The sequence below is a fragment of the Marmota flaviventris genome, chromosome 6 (assembly GCF_047511675.1).
Source record: "Marmota flaviventris isolate mMarFla1 chromosome 6, mMarFla1.hap1, whole genome shotgun sequence".
Classification (NCBI taxonomy): domain Eukaryota; kingdom Metazoa; phylum Chordata; class Mammalia; order Rodentia; family Sciuridae; genus Marmota; species Marmota flaviventris.
This window is the reverse complement of record NC_092503.1, coordinates 145,756,165-145,783,185: the sequence shown is the minus strand read 5'-3', so window position 1 is coordinate 145,783,185 and position 27,021 is coordinate 145,756,165. Positions and strand designations below refer to the sequence as shown.

General features: G+C 45.8%; 1 protein-coding gene across 1 annotated transcript in view; it reads left to right on the top strand.

Moving 5' to 3' along the window:
• Positions 1-27,021, top strand: part of Adtrp (androgen dependent TFPI regulating protein) — a 155,383-nt gene that overhangs the window by 110,102 nt on the left and 18,260 nt on the right. Inside the window, exon 5 of the mRNA XM_071613980.1 lies at positions 26,159-26,274. Coding sequence (XP_071470081.1) covers positions 26,159-26,274 — 116 coding nt within the window. The remainder of the gene's footprint in view (positions 1-26,158; positions 26,275-27,021) is intronic.

The window sequence follows — 27,021 nt, the reverse complement described above, 5'->3', positions numbered from 1 at the left end:
CTACCGCGATGCATGGTTGGCTTTCTTCCAGATAGTAATGTTGGTGATGCCCAATATTTGTGACCTTGCTAAGTAAACAGCCATATGGGTTGTTGATCATTTTGGAAGCAGAGAGCCGGATAATGTAGTACATCCATGAGCTGATTAATGAGGAAGGCGGATACTGTACAATGGAGATGTTTCAGTGTTCGGTGCCTTTACAACCTGGGGTGGGGTTGGGGACCCTGCCCCTTGCTCTTTGGTCAGTCAAGTCACTCACATCCCTTAGGGAGGGGCAAGAGTCCCAGGAGGTGGGACAGGGATGACCAGGAGAGAAGAGGAGGAGTCAGCCTGCCTTGGGTCAGAGGCAGATACGCCTCTGCGTCAGTGTTTCTCTCAAGTTAATTGGAGAAATCCCAGCAGATCCATCTCTAGGAAAAGCATCAGTGTCAGCAAGACTGATGTGGGGGTCCCTAATGCAGTCATCCCCAAACTTCCTGCTTGCCTTGGTGCAGACGCTCCAAATCCAGTGTCCTCATGGCTACATCTGATCCCTCCGTCCCAGACGGTCCCTCCCCCTGAACATTCTCCTCCCTTGCTATTAAACTCTCCTGGCCTGTTCCCTGAAGGATGCTCTTTGCCAACCTCTTAAACACCAAACTTCCATTGCAATGGCTATTCTTGGTGGCAGGGTTCAGGTCTGGAATCCCCCCTGAAGGCCCATGTGGTAAAAGACACCGTCTCCAGGGAGGTGCTGTTGGGAGGTGATGGGCCTCGTGGGAGGTCTCTAGGTCACTGTGGTCTTTAGAAGGGAGAGTGGAGCCCCTGCCCCCTTTCTCTTCCTCTTTTTCACTTCCCAGCCACAAAGTGAGAGGTTTCTCTCCTCCACACTCTCCCTGCCATGATTCTTACCTCATCACATGCCCAAAAGCAATGGGGCCCATTGATCATGGACTGGACATATATAAAAAAAAAAAAAAAAAAAAACTTTTTTCTTTATAAGTTGATCATCTTAGGTATTTGTTATAGTGATGAAAGTTGACTAACACTGGACCAATGTATTAATACTTCCCATATTTTACTAGTGTCCTTACGTGACAACCCCAAGGAGTGGATATGATGCTGGAGAATTGCCCCTGTGGGTGCCAGAGTGATGCCAGGTGGTCTGGATGGACAGTTGATACTAGTGGCTTCTTTTGGGGGGTGGGCCCCCGTCTGGGAATCAATCCCTGTACTGCGCTGCTCCCTCTTCCTCTTCACGATGTAAGAATCAATGCCTCACGTCACCAGCATCAGGCCGTCCTGAAAGGTCCTCTCACTTCGCAGTGCTCCTATTTTGCTATTCTATCTTTAGCTTTGGAATCTTTTCCCTGTTACCATTGGTGATGCCGCCCCAGGTTTTATGAGTAGTAGCCATGAAGTGCAGAAATACCTCTGTGCCCTTTGGCCCCAGGGTGGTTCCAGAAGCTTCCTGACTCATCGAGCCTTTGGAATCCTCCCAGCCCAACCCTTCTCATTCCTCAGGAACTCATCATCGCCATCGGAATCTCCTCAGATGACAGTCACCTCCACTGGACATATTTCCTGCCATGGCTTCACCTGCAGCCCAAATAGTAACAACATTGGTGGGACGGACAGGCTGCTGCTGTGCTGAGAGGAGCTCCCATTTGGGCCTGGCTGCCGTAGTTTAAGTAGATCAACCTGACTGTTTTATCGCTAAGCGGTCCTCCAGTCTTCATTTTTTTACGGGAAAGAACAACAAAGTATTCCTCCAGGTTTTGCCAGGAAAACATTAACTCTTCAGGTCTTATCTAAATGCTTGCTAAAGATAGAACCAGAGCAGACCGATTTAAATAGCAGGAACAGAAGTCTGGGTATCTGACTGCTTCCCTCCAGAACCCAATGGGAGGGAAGCTGGGGAACTTATTTCTCTAGAAATCAACCTAAATCGTTCAGGTTGCCCCAAGGAGGAGTGAGAGAGACCCAGGTCCCTGCTACATTAGAAAACAGCACATGGTTACCGAGAACCTAAGAGCCTAAGCTCTTTATAGACTACCAGGGACTGCAGGAGCATAAGGGATTATCATGTAAAACTTAAGAATTCCCAGCCAGGGTCCATGACTCTGCTTTCCATCAGTCTCAGAACTTAAAAACAAACAAACAAACAAAAAAAACCTGCATTGATAGAAATGGCGACTTCAGAACCATCTGCCACTGTTAAGAGGAAGCCCTTTCCTGGGCTCTTTAGATTGGAGGAAGCACCCGCTATAGCTACTTAGCTGCTGAATATGTTGTCACTTATTCACTTAAAAAATAATTACTATGCATCATTATGTATGTGACATTGATATTTAACAAGGGTCTTGACATCTAGTGGTCTCGAATCTCGAATCGGAGTTTAGTATTCATACACAAGTGAAATAAATGACACTAATGCAAGACACTGGGCCCAGGTGGGGACGTGCAGTGGTCTATGGTTACTGCCAGGTGTGTCCTGGCCTGGCAGTGACCTACATGCGGGCACCACTGGACAACCTGCGGCCTCAGAGCCCTCTCCCAGAACATCCTGGGAGTCCAGATGGCCAAGGAGGAAAACTCAAAATCTTCCAGCTCCTTCCTCAGTTACAACAGGCAAGATATGGTCTATCCCTAGGACTCAGGCCCAGCCTCAGATTTTTATCTCCCATTCATAAGCTTGGTTGAAATTGTTGAGCTCTTAAGTAGAGATCCATGAGTCCTGAGGAGTGAAGAAGATCCCTGTGGCCACATCAGTGCAGATGGCAGTCCTTTGTCCCCAGGCATGATAAACTCCTCCCAGCCCTGGAGATTCCCCACCTGCATCCCAGCCCCCCCGCTGGGCACAGGCCACTCATGGTCTAGAAATCTCTCGACAGCTTGGTGTTTCCCAGCCTTTAGGAAACAGAGTCCTCTGTGAATCTTGGGCCCTTCCCCAAGAAAAAAAAAAAATGCCTATTAGATTTTGTATACGATTTGAGGCTCATGGACCTTCAAAATTCTATTTATGATCCTTGAGGTAAGACTGCCTGAAATAACTGAGAATAAACCTGAAAAGAGGGGCCCCAGTTGACTTCCAATACTGGGTTCCAAACAAATGGACAGAATCAAGATTTTTTTAAAAAAAAATTTTTTTAAAAAATCACTATTATGTGCTTAGTGCTGTTCTTGTCTCTATGGGGAGTATAAGAGAAATATGAGACATGGTTCCTACTCTTAGAAATTTGACATATAGACATTAAATACCTAATCCAAAACGTATCTAAAATTTAGCTAATTTATGTAATAAAATAGGCAAAACATTTGACTTGGATATAAGAAAGTGCCTAAACAAAGGTACATATTAAGCACCTCCTATGTACCAGATTCTCTTCTAAGTCCTGAGAATGCAGCAATAACCAACACCATCCAGAAAAATCCTGTCCTTGTATATATACCTAATCCTGTCCTTGTATATATACCTAATCCTGTCCTTGTACAGTGTGCATCATCCTAATTATTAAGCAATAAGTGAATAGCACAATGCCACAGAGTAAAATTGCTAAAGCTAAAGATAAGCAGGGTAAAGAGACAGATTAGTATGTGTGCATGATTGTGAGTCTACGCGTGCACATGCGTGTGTCTGTACCTGTGGTCTGTGTGTGTGTATGAGTGTATACATATGCACATGCATGGTTTTAACAGGGTGTAGGGCAGTTTGCGGGGTGTGTTAGTCAGCTCTCTATCACCATGGCAGAATATCTGAGCTAATCACTTGGAAGGAGGAAAGATTAATTTTAGCTCGCAATTTCAGAGGTTCCAGTCGATGGCCACATGACCCCTTTGTTTTTGGATTGTGGTGAGGCAGAGCATCATGGCGGGGAGCATGTGGTAGAAGAGCACAGCTGCTCACCTCCTGGTGTCCAGGAAGCAGAGGGAGAGAAAGGGGGAGGGGCCCAGGTCCCCATGTCCCCCAACCCATAATAGGTGGTCAAGGGATGCCTCCATGATGAACTGAGACTTTAACAGAAATGTGGCTAAGTGAGAGAATCAGCCAGGAAAGGGCCTGGCAGAAGAAGGGTCCAGGGAGATGCAGCTGCAGGTCAAAGACACTTAGAGGAAAGGCTGGAGTCCTTAAGAAACAGGGAGATGATGGATGAGGAAATCCCTTGTCCTGTTTGGATATATCAGCACGAGATGCTTATTAGACAGTGAAGGCAAGATGTGGAACAGGAAGCTGGACGTGTTGTTCTAGGTGGCACAAAGTTAAGGGAGTTCTCTGGACTGGTGACATAAATGTGGTTGCCTTGATCATACAGATTTTTTTTTTTCAAGTTGAGTAAGATCACATAGGGACGAGATGTAGTTAGATGAGACACCCCAGGAGCTGAGTCTTCAGTGGTCGGAGGAGGAAGGCACAGATTAGAGGAAGGTACCTGGGAACCAAGTGCCAATGAGCTCGGCGGAAACCCAGCCCCGTTTGGTCATCGGAAGTTAAGTATCAAGATGTTTCTGGAAAGAGGAAATACTTATGTCCAAGGCTAATGAGAGGTCAAGGCAGATGACAATGCAGAGGTACCCGAGTCGGGCCTTTCCGTTGGACTTGGTGATTCTGAGCCCACTGGTAACCTGTATGAGAGCAGTTCTGAGGCCCTGCTGGGGGTCACCAGAACCTTGATTTCTCGTTGCCGCTTTAACAAATTAATGCAAACTTAGTAGCTGAAAGAAATTTCTTACATCATACTTTGGGAGGTTAGAATTTCGATTTGAATATTATGGGATAAAATCCAGATGTCTGCGGAGCTGTGTTCCTTGGGGAGCCCCCAGAAGACAGCCTGCTTCTGTGCTTTGTCCATCTACTGTCTGTCTGTCTGCCTTCCCTGGGTCGTGGCCTCTTCCTCTTTCTTCAAAGGCTGTCACTCCAACCTCCTCTTCCACCACCCCATCTCATTTATCTCTACTTCTGTCTTCAAAGCACGTCTCTCTCTGCCTCCGCCCTACCTGTCTTCCTCCTTTTAAAACGACCTTTTGATTACACTAAACTCATAAAATTCAGGGTATATCTCCATCTCAAGGTCCTTCCTTTAACCACATCTATGTATTAGTCCATTTCTCATTAATATAACAAAATACCTGAAGCAAAATTTGTAAAAAGAAAAGTTTATTTAGCTCAGATTTTGGGGAGTCTGAAAGTCCAAATAGGAATGCACTAGCTCTGTTGAGGGACCCTTGGTAAATGGTGGAAGGAAGAAATCACATCACCAAACAGGAAGTGAGAGAACCATTCAGAGGCCAGCTCAGGCTTTTATAGTCATCTGCTCTCCAAGGAGCTACCTTCATCCCTTCCAAAGCGTGTCCCCAGTGACCTAAGGACCTCCTCCTACTAGACTCCACCCCTTAAAGGCTCCACCTCCTCCCAACCTCACCACAGTCGAGTCCAAACCTCCAACACTTATACCTTTGGGGGACACATTCAAACCATAGACAAACTGTACCCATCTAAAAGAGTCCCTTTGCCATAGAAGGTAATATATTCACAGGTTCCAGGGATTAGGACATAGATATCTTTGGGAACCCTTATTCAGCCAGCTATTCTGTCTAGTAGCACTAATGCAAACCAAGGTCCCTACATTTTATTTCCCCCGTTTTGAAAAGCTTGTCCAAACACTGCGTGTAATAAGAAGATCCCATGCTGCTGGATGGAAGTAGCAAAGAGTTACTTAAACTCATGAATGTGGACCTGAATTCTAAGTACTGTCTTGTCAAGAAGTTATCCAGAACCCATCAAGAGAAGGCACTTGATGGTGGTTATATGACGCAGATGAAAATTTTAATAGTAGAAATGGGAGCTCAGAATCTTGAAGGGTATTGACAAGTAGGATATTGATCAAGGTGAGAGCACATTCCCAAGTATCGATAACATCAACTCCTAACCTAGGTTTTTCTGGAAGCTTCTACTCTCCCCGTTTCCTTCTGCTTGCCCTCTCTGGCCTTATTCCCTCAAGGAGAATTGCTGGATGAGTGTTATTCTTTCAAAGGAATCAACAAAAGACTCCATGGCACCTCAAGAGTGAATGACACCTCCCTCTGCCCATGTCACTTGGCATGAAGCACGCCATCTTGATACCTGCCGGGGAGCAGAATTGCCCCTTTTCCATATTGTCTGAGAGAATGCTGGCCTGAGCGTGAGCAGAAAATGGTGATCGGAAGAGATTGAAGGCTTTGCCTCAAGACCTGGAGAGCATCACAGAGCAGACTAAGGAACGGATGGATTTTTACCAAATGTTACTCTTCACAACCCCAATCAAAACCCACCCCCAGCTGTCCCGCACTCCACCCTGATGTTTCCTGTAGGTATGGAAATTTCGGAAGAGACTGTGGAGAGAACCTGGAGGCTGAGCCGTTTATGGAGCTACCCATGCAGATCCCCATGTCAGAGTGGCACTGAACTTCCACGACCACCAGGTCAATCCAACAACCAGTGTCCAAGAAAACCTCACAATATTAGGCACAGAAGGGGCACCGTGTGGGAATGCAGGGGGTAAAAGAGGAGGTGCACAGTGTGGAAATAGCCAAGTGTCCAGCAATGATCCAAGTTGCTGCCAATACATACAAGATGAGGTTTGGACGTAGCTTTAGAGGAGAATGTCCCTTCCCACTGCATGGTTTGGGAAAAGAGGACGAATGAGGTGGAGATTTGAACTGGATTTCAAAGGATGGATGGAAAAGCTAGCAAGGGGTGTCTAAGTAGGAGGAATGGTGAGCCCCAGGCAGAGCAGTGGCCCAGCCCCGGCAAGCTGAGGGGCCATGAGCATTACTGTAGTAGTTTCCTAGGACCCTGGGTGACTTCAATCAACCGACCTGTGTTCTCTCACAGTTCTGAAGCCCAGAAGTCTGAACTCAAGGATCGGCAGGGCCTTGCTCTCTCAGGAGGCCACGGGGAGGCCCCATGTCCATCTCTAGTTTCCTGTGTTGCTGGGGATCCTTGCCTCATGGACACTTACCCTGTTCTCTGCCTCTGTCATTACAGGGTGTTTTCTCCCTGGTTGGCCTTCCGTCTTTATATCACCTTCCCTGTGTGCACGTGTCTCTGGGTCCCCTCTCTTCTTTCATAAAGACGTCAGTCGAACTGGTTTAGGGACCTTGCCTAGTCCGATGTGACCTCATCTTAATTACACCTGCATCTATTTCCATGAGAGGTAGTATTCTGGGGTTCCAGGAAGAACATGAAGCGTGAAGAGGACCCTGTTCCACCCAGCGTAATCAGCTTGACAAGAGCAGAGCTATTAAAGGGCGAAAATGCATGAGAGACATGGAAAGAGACAGGGGGGATCTGATGCTGAAGAGCATGGTTGCTAAGAACCTTCTGTAGGTAAAGGAGATTGACAGAAGGGTTTGAACCTGGAATTGACCTTGCCTTCAAGTACTAATAATGAGACTCAAGAGTAAAACATGGGGGGATACAGGAGGACATGTCACCATAGAGGATGAGTTGGGATTACCAACACCTGACTAGCTAGGAAAATCAGAAACGCTGAATTTCAGATGCTGCATTTATGTTTAATGGGATTCTAGAAAGACTCACCACATTATTTTTCCTCTATTAAGTCCTGTTTTGTAGGCAAATGCATTAGAGAGTGAAAATCTACTTCCAGCACCTACTTAAAATACCCATTTTGATTCTGCTTTTTAATGAATGCAAGTCGTCTCTCCTCTGTGTTGGTAGTGATCTCAGTTTGTGTTAGTTACTGTCAACCAGCCCCGATTCATCTTTCCTTGAGTTGCTTCCTGGAGACACAAACACAGGCCTAGAATCACAGAGCCAAAATGTCTCCATCCCTACAAACTGGTCGCCCTGCAGAAGAGGAAACCGAGGGTCAAGCAGTCTGCTGAATATGTGCTGAGCCTCCTCAGAAGAATGAAAAAGAGCAGCCGCCCCACCCTGACATTTCCTTGAATGTTATTCAGGTTGAAGCACCACAGTGTCCCTCGTAGGTCATCCCACTTCCCAGAAACGCTTTCTAGCCACCTGTTTTGCCACTTCATTCCATTCCTAACGCCAGCTGGGTGAAGCTCTGCTTTGCATTCACCTGGGAAACACAAGAAGCTAAATGAATGCCAAGATCTCAAGGGCAAGATCAGATGCTAACCTAGGATTAGGAGGCAGAGTGACCTCAGTAACAACAGTGAGGCTGTCGTCCCCTCCGGAAAACTGAAGGTGAACAGAAGACAGATCCCCGTCCACGGTTGGGTTTTCCACAACTACAATCCACCCAACAGCCCGATCCATGTCTGCTTTCTTCATCTCCTCGGGGCCCAAACTAGGAGGACAGGAGTATGTTTCTTCATTGTTTTGTTTTGTTTTTAAATCCCAACTCAGAGAATTTGCAGTAGGTGCCGAAGAAGGGTAGTCTGCTTTTGAAATTCCGGGTCTGCAGTGAATCTCGCTTGGGAGAACACCAGTCCGCAGAAGAGCACCCGTGAACAGTGCATCTCAATTTCAACGTCAAGGTCAAAGGTTTTCGTAGGTGATCAAAAAAGCATGCATGTCCTTGGAGAAGTTACCAGGAATTCCAGTAACCAGCATCCTTCGGTGCCCTTGCGGGTTGGCTCGAGGGTCCCCTCCTGTGTGAATCAGCCCATCCCCACTTCCATGGCAACATGCGCGACACCCCAACGGGAAGAATGGCTTTATGCTGGAGAATAACCAAAAGGAAGAAACTCGTAACAGAAGATTCTCAGCCTCTCTGAAATACCAAGCCACAAAAATAAAACTCTAAGTAGGTAGGAAAGAGCCAACGTCTCCTAATCTCAAGACAGGAGTGAAAATACCCGAGAGCAGACTGGTGAGTGGGTGGGGGAGGCTGCTCTGCCAGATTCGAGTGGACACCCAACCTCCCTGCTGATGAGCTAGCCACCGCACAGAACCGCACTTCTGATTGCTTAATAAGCCCACAGGCAGAGGCTCTGACAGCTGTGGGATGCTGTCCTGGTCTTCAACAGGGAGCTGCCGTCAGGCGTGTAGCGGCCCCCGCACCTCTCTTCCCTGCCTCTCTCGTGGCCACCCATGCTGGGGAATTTGAGTCTGTCCAACAGCTCTATCTCCTTCCCACCTCCAGGTCCCTGGCTTACCAAGTCACTAGACTCATTCTGCAGGACATTGTCCCCAAGTCTGCTTGAGCTTATAATTAACACTTGCCCACCTGTGACACGTCCGTCGCGTGGTTCTTAGCTCTCAGAGACTTTGTGTCTTGAGTATCCAAATTTTCAGCTCATCCCTTCAATCACCTTCCCCATCTGTGAGCTGATCCATTTCCATATCAGGTGCTTGGTTTTCCATCTCCTCCTTCTGGACTCTCACCAACTCCTTTAACCTATTACCAGCCTCACTTACCCCAGTGCTGTGGCTTGAGGGTGTTCCGAAAGTTCACCGGTTGGCAACCATTCCAACACAATAGTGTTGGCAGGTGGGATCTTAAAGAGGCAATTGGGTTGAGAAGCCTCCACCCTCATGAATGGATTAACTGAATTTAGAGAAAGTTTAATTAAGTGGACTGTGGGAAGGGGTTTCCTGATAAATGATGAATCCAGCTCTCCTTGTGCATGTTCCTCTTCCCTGTGCCCTTCTGCCTTCTGCCATGGGATGATATAACAAGAATCATGAGATACAGGCCCCCCAACTTTAGTCTTTCCAGTCCCCAGAACTGTAAGAAATAAGTTTTTGCTCTTTATAATTCACTGGGTCTGGGGTGTTCTGTCCTAACAACAGAAAGCAAGCTAAGGCACCTAGATTTATTTCCTTTCTACCGTCTCCATGTATGTGCTAGATTCATTTGTGTCCTCAAAGATTTTATGAGAGAAAAACTTAAAAAGAAATGAGGACGTGGGGACAAGAAAGCCTCGTGGTCTAGGCGGCCCAGACATGCTAAGCCATGTGACAGACAGGCCTATCGTCAGAGTCTGCATGAGTCAAACTCTGCTCAAGTTTGGGAGTCTGTTCCTCTAGCCTGGTGATTCTACATCGAGTACTGTGTGTAAACTTGTGGTCCCTTACCAGTGGCTGACAACTCAAGGTGCCCAGATGCCATCAGAGAGCACCTCCAGGTCTGTTGGGAAACATTCCCTCTGTCCACTCCAAGAATCAGCTCTTTATGATGGTATTAAAACAGAATGAAAAACCCATCCAGGGCTACCAGGGAGACCAGGGTGTGGCCTGTGATGGCAAATGCTGCTTTTGCTGTCATCTTAGGACCTATGACTCTAACAGATGATCAGAAGATGAGATTTCCTTTTTCACCCATTTCACACTCAACGATGAATACTCTTTTGTAGGAATGATTGGCAGAGACATTAAAATACTTAACCTATCAACTAGTATTTAATAAAGGTCTTTTGTCTCCAGTTGGCACAGGGAGTCTAGTTTAAGGCTCATATATGGGAACATTTTAATTAATATGCGTACTCTCACTGACATATTTTAAAATAATACTTCACCAACCTAATGTCAGAGTCGGTAGCAATAAAATATCATTGTGATCACAGAAATTGTAAGCCTGGCAAAAAAAAAAATGGTGCTTAAGAAGTATTTGCGAATGATATGTGACAACTGGAATGTGGAGTTGTGTGTCCAGTGGGAATAATAATTAGTTTTAGTGACTTTTTTGTTATTATTGTTGCTTTGAGAATGTGACTTTTAGAGTCTGGTGTAGATAATCACATCATCTCCCGCTACAGGCCATTAGGAAATGGAGCGTTTTGGTGGATCAAATTCTTTATCCACGGACATCCATACACGTGTTAAACGCCTACTTGGGCTAAAAGGTTGAAAGGGATAAATGTTAGAGCTGAAGGCCTAAAACTGAGATCAGGAGGGAGTGGAAATAGAGTTTCTTAGCTTTATGTCTAAGTTGCAAAAATAATTGTTTTCAGATATTTCTACAGGTTGATCTTTGATTTCATGAAAAAGAATGGGCTGAAGGTCCAAAAACCTTGATTTCTGATCCCATTTGTGCCATTGTCTTGCTGTCTGATTTTGGAAAAGTTAGTGAACCTCTCTGGGTTTTGGATTCCTTAGAACAGGGAAAGCCTGGTTACTGTCCATGTCCTTCTGCGCCATTATCAGGAGCAAGTAAAACACTCCATGTGCCACAGACAGTGCTGTCAGTGATATATGTTGACTCATTCCAAATTGTGGTCCTCTTGGAGGTGCCATCGCCTCTTCTCCATTCTCAGTGCCTAGAGTTCTGGGCAAGAGTCACCCACCTGGTGAGGTGTGAAAGGGAAGGAGAGGCCATTACTCTCTAGTGGCAGGTGAAAGCAGACAGGACCGTAGTAGTGATATCCAGACAAAGACCCAGGAATCCTACGCCTCACACTCCAAACAGCTGAGATCAATGGTGGTTGTTCATGGAGAATTTGACATTCGTGCACAGTGTCTTTCTGGTGAGCTCCCACAATCCAACTCCTCTATCAGAAGGTTCTCCGCCCTTCCCCATGGCTGCTGAAGCCTCAGAGCCCTTGCTCCTAGTAGTCGCTGGATGGACTTCTGTTTTTCTGAGTGAACCCCTGTTGATGCTTCACTATAAAATTTTCTTCCTTTTGAATCTGGCCCATAATCCTGAACAGCAGGAGGAGAAGTCATCTATTTTCAAAGGATACGAGGTCCTCGGTGACTTCCATTTCTGGCCATATAGTGGAGTCATGGCCTGAAAAATACTTCTTTCGTTATAAGAAAGACAAGTAAAATATTGAACAAAGCTTTTTTTTCTTTTTTTAAAATCTTTTTAAGTACTTGGCTTACAGATAAGAAAATAATGGAAATTCCCAAAAGCCAAAATAAGCAGATGAAGAGATAACAGAAGTAGTGAAGTAAGGACAATATTTGAAGAGATAACCACTAATGATTTTCCAGAAATTATGAAAACTGATCCTCAGAGTCAAGACATGCAAGATTTTATATATACACACATATATGTCCCCACAGAACTAAGGGAAGACAAGGACCACTCTCATCTAGGTACTCGTGAGACACTGCAGACATCTGAGACAAAAAGAAGACCCTAAATGCAGTCAGATTCACAGAGTAGATTTCCTAAACAACCACAGTGTCATGGCTGCAGGTTCTGAATCTGCAGATTCAACCAACGGCTGATTAGAAATATTTGGAAAAAGAAATTTGCATCTGTACTGACTTTTCCATTTCCCCTTATCAATGTTTCCTAAACAATGTACAGATCTGTACATTGTTTCCTATCGTTGATGGACCTTTATTTATTTATATGTGGTGCTGAAAATTGAACTCAGTGCCTCACACGTGCTAGGCAAGTGCTCTATCACTGAGCCACATCCCCAGCTACGAACAACCATTTGCACAACATTGACAGGACATGAGGTGCTATAAGTAATCTAGAGATGATTTAAAGAATATGATGTGCGTATGCAAATACTGTTCTATGCAAATACTGCTGCTTTGTATAAAGGACTGAAGATCTGTAGATTTTGATAGCATCCTGGGACCAAATTCCCCATAATACCTGACCACAGTAGTGTCAGACTGAGGGTTGAATTCTCAGTGGCAACAAAGCCAGGAGATGGAATAATTGCTTCAAGGTGCTGAGAATAAAACCTCAAACTGTCAATCTATTTACTCCCTGAAAGAATTTTCTAAAATAGGGGCACAATGAATTTCCATCACTAGGGAAATTTTCTAAAGGTCCACTTTGGGGAAAAATGTGATTTTGAAAGTGACGGCAACCACCTCGTCCAACTTGAAGTAATTAAAACCCCCAAACTAAAACTAAAATGAATTAAAATACTAGATGGAAACATTGTAAATTGGGAGAGGGGGGAACTTGGGGCTGAGGCATTCCATGGGCTCTTTAGATTGCTGGTGGGAAGGGGCTAGAGATAAGGATACTGATTATCTGTCACCACGTGAAGGAAGCATGTTATAATTTCTAAAATAACTTTTACTGTGATAAAAATGGACTGCAGTATCAGTAGAAAAAAAAAAGTGAATAGGGGAAAACCACAAAACAAATGGATGGACGTTTAATTCCCTGATCCTCCCTATCCTGATTCAGAGAAGGGAACAGCAACCAGAAGTGATGTGGGGCAGATTCCAACTAGTGAATGTGGGAGGTGGCTTATGGGGAAAGGGCCAGTAGTATCTACCACTGTTGAAGGCACAGATCTGTGCACTAGATAACTAACCCTCGAGGAGGAGTTATTGCAGCCAGTAACATAGTCAGACTGGGGAAGGGCCTATGGATGGCCAGAATGCATTTGAGGATATACCCATTTATAAAATACTCATTTTAAAGGGATAAGTGAAAGGAAGGAGGGAAACCAAATAATCCACGTTGTTCATCTCGTTTTCAGGGACAGGGTCCCTGTTTTCTGAGGCTTATTCCCAGGCTGTTATTTAGTAATTCTGATTGCGACTGTGGATGAATTTGGTGGATTGTTCTTTCTGATCCTGGCAGCTGTCCCCTGGAGGAGAGGCCCTCAGGGCTTCTGGCAATTAAGAAAAAGCTCTTGTTCATGACATTATCGCTGGAGGTGATCAAAGTGCCTGCCTTCCCTGCTGGGTACTGTGACAATTAGCTATAAATTTGTATTTCTCTATATTCTGATGCATTATTAAAGTTTTGGGATTGGGTGTTAGTGGCCCTAGGATTACTTGATTGACTTCTTGGCCGTTACCATCAGCATAGAAGGTGTGTACAAAAAAAAAACCCAGAGTCACCCGGGGTTTCTTGTGAGGAGCGTCCTGGATTGTGGGTTCTGTTGTTAAACTGGGATTTCCCCCATGAAATATTTAACCTAAACAATTCTCAAGTCCTCTGTCCCCCAGCCTACACTAGTTGCCCAAATTCCTGATGAGAAGACTCTGCATACAGAGGAGCCTTGAACCCCACCCCAAACCCTTCTATTCCTGCAAATTAGATCAGGCCATCTTGTTCCTTTACCTTGAGACCTCTCTGGAAGCAGGATGGCTTCAGCTTCCATTCTTTACCTTCTCCATACAGCAGCAAAGTAGATAGGGAGTTACTAGCCCCCTTCCCAATCCTTATCTGAGGCTTCCCATTCCACTCAGAATAAAACATAAACTCCCAGCAGCCAACTGGGCTAATAAACCTGGTTTATCAAGTTTAATGCCACAGACTCAGGTCACAGTTCTCTCTTCTAAATTCCAGCTGTTCCTGGCTCTCCTCTGTTCCTGCAAACCTCGCAGCTCTTTCCTACACCAGGACCTTTGCACATGCCGTCCTTCTTGCCTGGAATGCCCCCCCCCCCCCGCCCGACCTGCTCTTCCATGGTTCTTGTCTTTCAAGACTCAGCTTAAACATGGCCTTCTCAGATGGCCTTCCCTGACCATCTGCCATAGACTTAGTCCCACCCATATGACAATGGCAAGGACAGAGGCCATATTTGCTCACCTTTTCATCCACAGCACCTGCACGTCACAGGTGCTTCACAAAGATGGTTACTCAAGAGAATGATCAAAGGCTTCTCTTATTCTCATAGCTTATCTGTGCCCTTGATCGATCCCAGTGTGTGCCGGGGCCATGGGAGCATTGAAGGCAAGGGAAAGCCCTTAGCAGCCCTGTTGAGAAGCTGTGGGTGACACATATATGCTTTGAAATTTTGGGTATGCACTGTAGGAAAAGTTATAAATGAGGAAAGCCTTAAAATATCTATAGGACCTTGGGTAGTTATATCTGAGACGTGTGGTAAGTTAGCGACTGATTTTGTCTAAGGAAATGCAGAGTTGTGGCAATCACATCTGTCGTATTGAAGGAGGAATCGGGTGTGCTGTGGGCTGCGGCTCACAGGTGGATGCTCTCTGGCAGACACTTCCAGGATGACACTCTCCACCGTCAGGTGTTACTTGGGTAACTGTGCATTCTTGGAACCAAGGACCACTCAAAAAGCCATTGAATCAGGGAACAATAGTGGCAGAGACTGATATTAAGAAGACGGATGAGGAAATGGTGGTGGAGGTGACCAAACGAAAGAGAAAGGGTGGGAGAAATGGTGGGAGGTAGAAGCAGCTTCTTTTTCTCTCTGTGAAAGTGTTCGAGGGGTCACTTTCCCTCCTTCCATTATTGCCAGGAGAGATGCTTGACATAGCAACCAAGGGCTTCTATGGGCAAAGTGTCCACTAATGGGGGCATTCGGCTTGTGTGTGGAAAGTGACCCTTGGGAGCCTTGAACAAGGAACTCCACAAGTAAAGACACAGCCTGTTCTTTGGTGGCGGCCATGGAACCCAACATTTTATAGTTCCATAGTAATCAAGGACCCTCTTATGTTGAGATCACCTTTGAAAAACAAGCCTCATAAAAGCAGGGGAGATTTTAGCATTTCGTTTCCCTTTTTAGGAGCAGATTTTACAAGTGAAAATTCAGATTTGGAAGCTGAAGCACACGCAAACAAAACAAAACAAAAACAAAAGATAAAAACCCCCTCCTGCTCATTTTCTTTGTCTTCTGAGTTTGGAAATCCAAAACTGCATGATGACTTCAGAGGGGTATTCCAGAGAGCTCTGCGGGGCACACCACCCCTCAGGAGCAAAGACATGTGTGTTTACGAGTTTGTACATGAACTCGTAAAAAACAACATTTCTGTTTTTGATGATGTTGTTTGTTTGATTCTCTGATGAGAAGGAATTTTGTCATCTTTGGAGAAATTTTGTTTTGTTTTTCCTAAGAAGACCATGAAAAGGAAGTGTGCCCGAGTCCTCGGTGACAGGGGGTTTGGGTCAATGCCCCAGGCATGCGCTCTCAGGAGTGTGGAGGGTTCTGAGCAGCACCAATCTGTTCTGCATGTGGGTTCCCAGATTATATATGTACAAACCTAAGATTTCTGCTCTCCCCTGTGATTTGTGGAGCAGATAATGGTGGCAACCCTGGAGATGTCCCCCAGTCAGTCTCCTGCTCCAGGCTCTGTGTCTAAGAACACTACAGACAGCAGGTTGAACCCCAAAGGTCCAGAGGAGTGGGCAAGAGATGCAGGACTCAGCCTGGGAGGAAGGACAAACCATTTGGGAATTCAAGGAGTGAGTTTGCAACAGTCTGCTTGTCTGTTGTTCATCCAGTGTGTTTGCTGCTTATGTCTTCAACTTGGGTTTAATTCACTGCTGTGACTAAAAGATATAACCAGAACATCTGTACAGGAGAAAAGATTCATTTGAGGGCTCACAGTTTCCAGAGGTCTTAGACCATAGAAGGCCAGAGAGTGTGGCAGAGGGAAGCAGCTCCCTTAGTGATCAGGAAGCAGAGACTCCACCCTCCAGATACAAATACCTACCCCAAGCCACACCCCAATTCCCAGCTCCCCCAGCCACGCCCACCACTTCAGTTACCACTGGGTTAATCCCTATCAGGAGATTAAATCACTGATGGGGTAAGACTCTCACAACCCAATCATTTCTTCTCTGAACTGTCTTGCATTGCTCACCTGTGAGCTTTTGAGGGACACCTCATATCCAAACCATAACATGGGACACTTGTGGCCACATCGTTCTTGAAATGACCTCTTTCCATCTCTTAATTCCGCGCTTTCTCTCTGCTTTGGTCAGTTTCCTTCACAAAATGCTCTTCTTTTGCTTGCCCTATAAATCAGGAGCACCCAACCAAGATAGGTGTTGTTCTCCAGAAGACTTTCACCAATGTCTGCAGACAGTCGTCATTGGTGCAACCGGGGGAAGGGTTGGGGCACGGTTGCCACTGGCATTTAGTGGGTAGAAGCCAAGAATGCTGCTAATACCCTACAATGCACAGCACCGCCCTCCAACACAGGGAATGATCTGTTCTAAAATGTCGATGGTGCAGATGTTCAGAAACCCTGACGTAGTGCTGGCATTCTCCAGTGTTTACCCCCAGATCCTTTATTCTTCCACTCATTCTCACACTCTCTCCAAGTCATCTTCTCTTCTGCCCCTTAGAAATGATCTATCTATGAATGTAATTCCAGTGACTCAGGAGGCTGAGGCAAGAAGATTGCACGTTTAAGGCAGCCAGCCTCAGCAACTTAGCAAGGTCCTAAGTAACTTAGTGAGACCCTGTCTCAAAATAAAAAAAGGCTAGCAATGTGGCTCAGTAGCTAAGAGTGCCTGGGTTCAATACCCAGTTATCACCCCCCCCCAAAAAAAAAAGAGGATATATCTACATTCTGACGACTCCCCAATCCCTGTCTCCAGGTAGATTTCTCTTCTGAGTGCCAAATTCATTCATCTGCCACTTTCCTGGACATCTTTAGTTTGAGCTCCTAACCACAGCCCTTATTTCATTTTTTCCCTCCATCACTGTTGTTGGTTTGGTTTGGGATTTTCATGAAGAAAAAGTATTCATAATTGAAAAAGTCCCTGTGATATGTAATTAACTAAAATCCATGTTTATTTTGTAATAACAAAATACAACTTGGTGACACAGTATGAGATTGATCAGACCTGGCTTTTTTGGGAGACCAATAAAAATGATTGCAGAAATGACCTTTTGGACCCAGTGAGCCCTGTGAAAGGGGAGTAGCTCTTGGAGTTGAGCAAAGGCTTGTTTTCTTTGGTTGCTCCTACTGCTGCCTCACATTGTTCAGATTCCCCACTACATAATTGTTTAGGACCAGCCTGGTCCTAGAGTGACACAGCATAAAGTTAAGTTTCAGTTCATTAATATTTCTTTGACGACAAAGACGATACTTTACATGCTTTTCAACTGGTGATACTGCTGAGTCAAAACCCTTCTTTGGAGATATTTGATGGATATTGAATGAGAGCATTTCCTAGGAAAAGTTCCCCTTATCTTTTGTCTCACTCCAACCATTTCCTGCTCCATTGGCAAGACCCCCACAGTGAGAGCATGTGTCCCCCCCCCACAGTACCACAGTAACCCTGAATCAGCTGATTATAACCACCAGTGAGCAATTGCCCCCCTCTCTCTCTCTCTCTCTCTGGATACTGGGGATTAAACTCGGTGCTTTTTTTGTATTTTATTTAGAGATGACAGGATCTCACTGAGTTGCTTAGCACCTCCCTAAGTTGCTGAGGTTGGCTTTGAACTTTCGATCCTCCTGTCTCAGCCTCCTGAGCAGCTGGGATGACTGGCTTGCGCCACCATGCCCAGCGGCAACTGCCATTCCTGCAGAGCAGCTGGAGAGCCCCTGTAGAGCCTGCAAATCTACCAGGGAGAGGAAGCAGGAAAGAGAAATTGTGGAAACTAGTCTCTCCTGGGGTCCGCCACGTGGAGGGTTTGGAACTTTGGTCCGGAGCTCCAAGCTTGTGTTTTGAGGGGGCTATCCTGAGTCACTGTCATCTCTCAGGGAAACCAGCTGCCTACACATCTGAGCTCTTCACAGACATGAGGATGACATATCTGGAGAGGAACAGATGGTGCCTTAAGACCAAAGCCAGGGCAAACCCCGGCTCCCTGCACTTCCTCTTTGGTGAAAAGAACAGTCTCCTCCCTCCAAGTTGGAGCAGCTTTCTTCAGAGCTGCCCCTCTGTCTCTGTCTTTAAATCAAGTCTCTGCGTGGAGCCAGGCCAGCACACATGGAGGAGGGTCACATGACGAAGGGGGAGGGTACCCAAAGCTGGAGGTGGGGAGGGAGTTGTCACCCGGCCCAGCCTCAGAATGGAGGCCTTCAGGCCAGGGAGTCCCAAGATGGACATAGGGCACTCTGCTGGCTGCACAGCCTCCCAGGTCCCTCAGGGCTGTCAGCTTCTCTGTAGTGACACCATTTTGGGGGTCCACTATTCAGTTGTCGTGGTTGGGGCACCGTTGGTGATTCCCAGGAGTCACAGTTACTCAGAAGCTTCCCTGTAACCTCCCTGTAAGACACTTTCTTCATCTTTAGCCACAAGGAAGGGCAAAGACGACCATCTGGGATGGAGATTGATTCTGTGACCCTGCCATCCTGGATGGGACCTGACGTGTGACCTGACGTGTGGCTGCCGCTGTCACAGGACGGGGTCCCAGTTGGCTTCCGGGGCTATGCAGAAGACCTCTTTCCCTTCTGCTCCATTTTTGTTTCATGGACTCCCACATCAATGCCACTAATTCTTTAAGTGGTCAGAGTAGGTTAAGCTCTGTGCTGGGCGCTGGAGAGAAAGTGGTGACAGCCCCAGGCCTTGAGTTCCTTCTGTCTTGGAAGACTTTTTAGTTATTAGCAGGCGGATGTCTTGGTGTGACATGAAGGAAATGGCCAAAGCCAGAGGACACTTGCTGGAGGTCAATGAGCTTCACACAGTGGGGTGGGGGAGATAATTGACTTATCAGTGGTGAAGGAGGGAGTGGCATCTTCAGGGGGACTGCAGAGCAATCTGAAGGTGGGGGAGGAGAAGCAGGCAGGAAGCCAGGGAGCAGAGGAAACTTAAAATTTCTCCATGCATTGGCCTCCAGTGGATCACACCTGCACACCAGGCTTTCAACAGAGAACAAGATCTCCACTGGTGTCCAATTAACCATTGGAACCCAAATATTGGTGGGGAGGATCCTGTTTATGGAGTCCAACTGCTGTTCCGATCACAGAGGGCCACATCATTTTAAAACCTCATCTCCTTACCTGCAGGGTCCCCTTCTCTTGATGGGGTTTTATTATGTTGTTTTTAGTTGATGGAATCTAGAACTCTGGACTTTGTTGCAATCGCTATACTTCAGTGTCCCCTAGAAGCAATACAATGGCATAAATTTCTTTTTGACCTATTTACTGCAGGAAAAACTTTGTTTTCTCTAAGAGAAAAAAGAAATTTAAAAAGGAGATTTGTCGGTTTCATCTCTTTTGACTTTGGCTTTCTGGAAACATATGGCTGAACTTGAGTCTCCATAATAGCAGACCTATAAATCTTTGGTTGGTAGAATCGTGTTTCAGTGTCCTCCTGAGTCTTAATTTTCTTTTATATATTCTTGTGTGAATGTGTGAAAGGTATCTTTTATGGAAAGGTATCTCGAAGGCGTACAGGAGTACTTTAAAGAATCAAGTTAAAATGAAAAAGTGGGAAGGATTCTAGGGAAGGAAACATTGTAACAACAGGATAATGATGGGATCAAGTTTGAACAGGAGTGGGGAGGGGTGTTGAGGTGCTGTGGGCGGTAGGCAGGCAGATTAGGAAGGAGTGTAGAGAGCGGACGGAGGCAATAGGGATCCATGGAAGGTTTCTGAGCAGGGGAGTAGCAACAGGCGACTTTTTTTTAGAAGGTTGGCCTGATTGTAGTGTACCAAAATATGCATCTGATTGATAAAAAGCTCAGAAGTTGAAACTCAGGAAGATGAAAGCATATGAGGCCATGGAGAATGTTTTGGAGTAGAGCAAATGAAGAGAAATAAAGGTATAAGTCAAAGATTATGGGTGGGTAGGATATTATTGCTAGAGAGAGGTCAATTAGGTAAAGGATTTAGATACATTAGAAGAGTGAATAAAGAGGAAGGAGACCATAAGAGGCAGATATAGTCCTGTTTGGAGGATCCTAAAATCCCAAATCTTTCTTGTATTTCATCCTGAATGAGATGGAACCCCAAATAGTCACTTTTTTTTTTTTAACTAGGCTTGACTCTTTCAAAACCAACTAGCTTCCCAATTGAAAAAGAATGATGCAGGCTGGGGCTATAGCTCAGTGGTAGAGTGCCTGCCTCAGGACCACATAAAAATAAAAAAAGAAAGAAAGTGTCCATCTACAACGAAGACAAATAAAAATAATAATAACAAAAGAAAGAATGACGCTTGGAGATGTTGGTCAAACTACATGTTAACCCAAACGACAACAGTTAGCAAATAAAAGATCACTTAGAATCTCTCTAGAAGATTTGCGAAGTTACAATGTAACTACGTTCAATTCCTGTACAAGTTCATACATGATAGTGTATGTTCCTCCTTGGCCCAGTGAAGCATTCATATCTCTTTCGAGGTCAATAAAGACGATTCCCTTTTCCTTCAAGGTTTTATTATGAAAATTTTCCAACATAAAGCAAGGATGAAAGCATTGTACAGTGAGCACCTGTGGTCATGCACCACTTAGATTCCACAATTAATAGCTGACTTTTTCTGCTTAGCATAAATATGTCCATCTGTCTGTGCCTGCATTCACCTTGTTTTGGGTGCATTTCAGAGTGAAGTGTAGTAAACATTCTTACTCTTGGTGTACATAAGACTGTTGGTTTTTAACTTCTGCTAGCAGGCTGGGCAACCTGGCTCAGCCCACCTAGGTGGATCTGGAGATCAAAGAGAAGCCTGCCTGTGGCTCTTTCTGTGGGTGTTTATCTCCCTCTCCCTCCACCCCAGGCATTTCACCACTGACTCTTTAATTACAGTGGTGGAGCTGCCAGTGAGTTCCTAGAAAGTGGAATAGAAATTGTTTGCAAATTCAGTCATCTGAAAACTTGTGATTGAAAAAACACTCCTGCAGATAGCAAAGAGAGCTTATATAGAAATATAAGCTCTATGGCCCATGGGTACATTTCCGAATTTACCTATATGAGATTCACGTAAATAGAAATTGTGCCTTTTACAGGATAAGGAACATAGAGAATATAGATGGTTTCTGTTTTAGATATAAAATATTTCTGGAAGTGTGTCCAAGACCTTCGCCATTGTTCTTATAGGGGATGTAGAGAGAGGTAGATTATTTGTGGTAGCACAGAAACCAGGGCTTTCATTGCTAGAATTTAAGGAGCAACTATTACTCCAAGTCTTTACTGCATGCAGTTTTTAAACTTAAGGGACGCTCCCGCAGTGTAACAAGAAGCCTGGGTATAATGACACTCTATCAAGATTGTGTTTCCTCCATTTCCACGTTTGTTTTCTTTGTGTTTAAAACTGTAATTGATGTTTTGATGATGTGTTGGTCCCTGCAGAGCTTTTGTGAAGGCTCTTTTTTTAAATTAAAAAAGAAGATACATCTAATGTATTATGAGCCCCAAATCTTCCTCTGTGTGCCCAGATGAGATCTTGTCAATACATTAAAACCTCATTAAAAATATCTATCTGTTAGTACCATGAACAATTCAAAGGCATTCTCTTAGACACTTAAAGGAATGGACCTCAGCTGGGGAAAGCCAGTATCAGGAACTAATTCTCAGGTCCACATGTTGCCTGAACAGAGGGAAGAACAAGAACATGGAGGCACATAGGAAGTGGGCAGTATTATGTGAGGCACACAGGAAGTGGACAGTATTATGGCAGGGCATTCAAGAAGGAAGCCCCTTGATGATTGGCCTGTGTGGCAATTGCAGTCAACTCAACACAAGAGAGAGAGAGAGAGAGCTTGGTGGTAAAATGTAACAGAGGAAGGAAGCAGAGATTATAGTTTTAAATGTTGTCATGGGATTTGTAAAATGTGTCAGCTTCTCGAATTTCTTTCACTGGAGGAAATTAAGTGCTCTTAGGAGGAGTGTGACCCTCCCCTCTTTATGGATCCAGTCTTTGGAGCCTCCATGACTTGGGGCTCCACAGATGATCTCGGTGACAAAGGCTTGCCCCTTTCTCAGGAGTCAGGCCAAATGCTTCCACTCCGAGTTTGGCCTCATATGCAGGGAAATTGTTTATAAAAGCTACTTATCTCCTGCTATGGGGTGAGTAGAAACAAGTTCTTAAATCATTATCATTACTTTCCAAGTTGCCACTCACTCATGCAAGCTTTTAAGAATGTTTTATGGGCTGGTGAGTTTTAGTAATGCTCTCCAAGGCTATTTTGCCACCAGAGAATCTCAAGTGCAATTATTTTGCTAATACTTAAATCAATGCTTATGGTTCTGTCTTCAAGATATTCAGATAGAAGTGGAAATTATACAAAGGCTGGAAGGGGAAGGGACAATGGCAGGAGTAATGGATGGGGAAAGAACAACTGCTGTCCTTCTGACCAATGCACTTGAAAGGTGACACTTAGAGCAAAGTCCCCCTAAACAGGACTCGGCTGACAGAAAACATTAACTTCATTCCTCTGTTTACATGTGCTATTGTTTCAGCCCTGGGTGCTTTGTTTACTTTGAAAGGAAATATTTTACCCCCTCTGAGATAATTAATTTTTGTCAGTTTCACTGTTTATAAGGGAAACTGAGAAACTGTTAATTGAAATACAGAGTGAGTCACTGTTTTCCGTAATTTTTGGCAGCATGCTAATTTGTGTCAATCCCAGCCTAATTATTAGATTTTTTGGAAGCAGAAAGCATATTTGATTTTTCTCTTACTGATTTTTTTCCCTTCCTTTTTTTTTGGAATATAATATGCTATCTAACAAAGGTTATATAACTGATGTCAATGTGTGGTGGAAATTCAAGTACATTTGAAATTCCGGGAGGTTCCTCGGTCCTTCTTGGCACCTTACGGCAGCTCAATATTTAGAAAGTTCACAGAATGGGGTCTTCCTGTCTCCCAGGCCCACCCTGCCCCCACCAGAAAATGTGGATCTTCTAAAAACCTTCCAGCTAGTGTGAAGCCACCGCCTATGGCCCATCACTAATGACATCACCGAAGTCCATTTCCCAGAAGCCGTCAGGGGGAATTCATTTGGAAATCCAATTGAATGTCACATACAAAGGGCAGACTCCTTGAAGAGGTGACCAGCCATGCATTCCCAAGTTGTTTATTGTAAAAGCATTAATCACCACAGACTCATTTGCTCCTAAAGCAAACACGCTACATTATTCCACAGGAATCCTGTTCCAGATGATCATTAATGTCGAGAACAGGGAGCTGCTGATTGTGGGCGAGGTTAATAAAATCTGTCAGATCAGTGGTCAGCATAATGGGCCTGTTAATGGCTCTTAATAGCCAAGGCTTCCTTCTGGCTGCAGAGAGTGCACGCCGGCAGAGAGGCAGATGGCTGTGCCGCACACACAGTGCTGTCTCTCGCCTCTTGAGGGTGGCCCCTGGATAAAGGGAGCATGGAAATCAGTCACTGAAGTGCCCTCGACCCCCATGGGAGGAAGCCCCCACGACTGCCCAGGAGGACAGTCCCACAGTCCAGCATTGTGCACATGGCCGCCTCTTGCAAACCACAGGTCAGCGGACACCCAGCCACCTGGACAGACACTATCCCAGACCCTTGGCCTTGACCCCTGGGCCCACCAGTGAGATGCAGAATGGCAGTCACACTGATAATAGTGACATCCACAGTGAATGTCACTGGAGGCTCTCACGGGGCCCATGACTAAGTACTTGGCAGGCCTGTGCCCCGGTCCTCATAGCACCGCCCTGAAGCTGAAGGACGGAGGAAGGTCAGAGGTAGCTAGTAACTAGCCCGAGGTTAGGTTTGGGAGCTTGTGTCCTCAAACACCGGTGCTCCTTTGTTGGAGGAGGACACAGATGAGCAGCAGCCTAAACTCAGACCAAAGAAGGACACAAAGAGTTGACCTGGACATTGTTCCACTGGCACATCCAATGATCGATGTGTTTGGGACCAAGCTCGGGCAGAACAGCCATGGTTTGTCAGCAATGTTGTCCCACTGGGATTTGTTACCAAAATGGGGGTCCCAGTTGTTTTGTGTCACCCTCCAGGAAGTCTTCTCTACCCAGTGATGGCCACCCCTTCTCTACCCCCAAGAATTAATTTTTCTTGCCCCACCCCTGCCCCATCAAAACTTGTCACATTTCTTGTCATCAGAGGGTCATATTGATGACCTAACGGTGCCCTAGCTGGCTTGTCTGGGCTGGGAGGAACCTACTCCCTCTTGGGAATGCCTCCTGAGCACCTGCTGGTAAAGAGTGCCTGGAGCCAAGGACTGTTGTTCCAAACACGTGGAATGGGAGCCCAGTTTCCTTCCTGAGCTCTAAGCACTGCCGTGATCAGCCAGCTACCTGGAGGCTCAGGATCAGAGTGGAATGGAGCTGGAAAGCAGATGCTTTATATGCAAGAAGCTGCCAAGACTGTGGAAATTGGGGTGCAGGAATGAAAGAGGAATAATAACCGCAACTCTGAAAAACAGAACGTTATAACACGATTGGAAATTGCCAATAAGTACAGAATGTGGCCAGAGGGGTTTGTGCATGTTTTCAGTAAATGAAAGGGCATTGCAATGTCTCCAGTGACCCTTCCCAGATGAGTTTCCAAAGCCAAGAAGGGGTGAGCTTCAGTAGTCTCCACAAACACCACCCCTCCTAAGGTGGATCCCTGGCTTATGTCATTTTCACAAGTCTAGTTTTAAGAGTTCGGAAGATGTGAGAAAACAGATGGTTATAACTAGGGGTGATGCAGGGAAGGGAGGCCGTGGAAGGTTACCCAGGGAGGTGTATGCACACCCCACAGAACCTAGTGCCCCTGGCAGGATTGAGCTCAGTCACACGGTGCTGCGTGCAATGGGGGATACAGAGAGGTAAGATGTGTTTCCTGTCCCCAGAACTTGTGGATCTGCACCCCGAGTGCCAGACTGCAGGGTGCAGGATATCATGGCAGCAGAACTGAGTGAGAGAAAGTAGCACAGGGAGAATTCAGAGGCATCATCCTGGGAGATTGCGTTGGCCACAAAGAACAGAGAGGATCAGAAAACAGAGAGAGAAGACAAGGTCCACAAGGAGAGAGGGTCACCCAGTTCTACCATCATACCCTGCGCCGTGCAGTCTGACACTTGGGGTGCAGATCCACAAGCTCTGGGGACAGGAAACATGTCTTACCCCTCTGTGTCCCCTGTTGCATGTAGCAACATGTGACTGAGTTTAGTCCTACCCGGAGCACTGTTGGAAGTGGGGGAAATAGGCTAAGTACAATGGAGAATGAGGCCTAGTTCCTGTGGAGGTTGAATGTGTGTGTGTGTGTGTGTGTGTGTGTGTGTGAGAGAGAGAGAGAGAGAGAGAGAGAGAGAGAGAGTATGTGCATGGGACGCTGTATATTTGAAAGAATGTATGAGTGTGTGCATGCTTGTGTTTTCATGTATAGGTGTGTGCATGTGTGCACACATGTGTGTGTTTGCACATGTGTGTTAGAAGAGGATGGCAGTGGCAGTGGGCAGTGAGCAGGGCCATTAAGGTTGATGACACATTATAAAGAGCCTTGGTAGCCAGACAGAGGAGTTTAGATCAATATGGTAGCGGATAGGGAGACACTGTAGGTCCTTGGGCCCCCAAGGAGCGTGATTTAAACCAGCTGTGGAAAGTCCAGCCTTCAGTGTGCGAGTGGGCAGACTGGAGAAGGAGGAGAGAATCATGGGTACCTTGGGCAGCCAGGACACCCTCATGATCTGCCGTCTTTTCTCCTCCAGCACACGTTCATATTGCCCTTCTCGCTGCTTGAAGTCATCCTCAGGCCACATCACTATCCATCCAAGAAGACAGGAATCACGTTGTTGGCTGCTGGCACTGTTGCTTACATTGCCAGGTAAGAACTGCACAGAGAAAGTCACCTTACGCTTGCTCAGGACCTTCTGGAATACTCCACAAAAGCATACCATTCTGTCAGAGTCTCTCTATGTTGGTTTAAAGGGGGTTTGACCATGTTTAAGCTTCCAGGTAAGACGAATACTTGTCGCTTGATTTCAACACCTGTGGCATGCTCACGTGCATAGGAATGAATGTGCAGGTGTGAGCGCAAACATGGCAAGTCACGACTTCCTCTCACTCCCTTATGAAAAATTAATCTTTCCAAAGCCACACATGTTGCTTTCCCAAGAAAATGTTTGTCTTTGGTTCCATTTGGAATTAAAATATTTGGGTGGCTGAATGATCTGAGGCCTCTAAATACTTTCCATCTTAAAAAGGCATTTGACTGGTGGAGTGTGTTTTGGCCCTTCCTGGGGCCTGGTCCTGATGGGCTTATTTGCATCCACATCTGCCATCGGAGCACCTGGAGGGCCTGGGACGATTGCCCAGGGTCCTGCAGAATGGCCTCACGGGAGGCGGGGGAGAATCAAGTAGCTGGCCTAGATTTCATCATTCAGCCACCTGGCGACACCAGCACTCAGAAATGCTGCCCCAGTCTGTAATCAGGGAATGTGCCTGACCTCCACCTAGTGACAGGCAAGCTCCCTTGCTGCTCTTCCCATCCAGCTGCAAGCTCCTACCGGAGGGACCACACCAAGTAGGAGACCTGCAGACTGGAGAATGATCCTGTTCCTCTCTAGGCTCG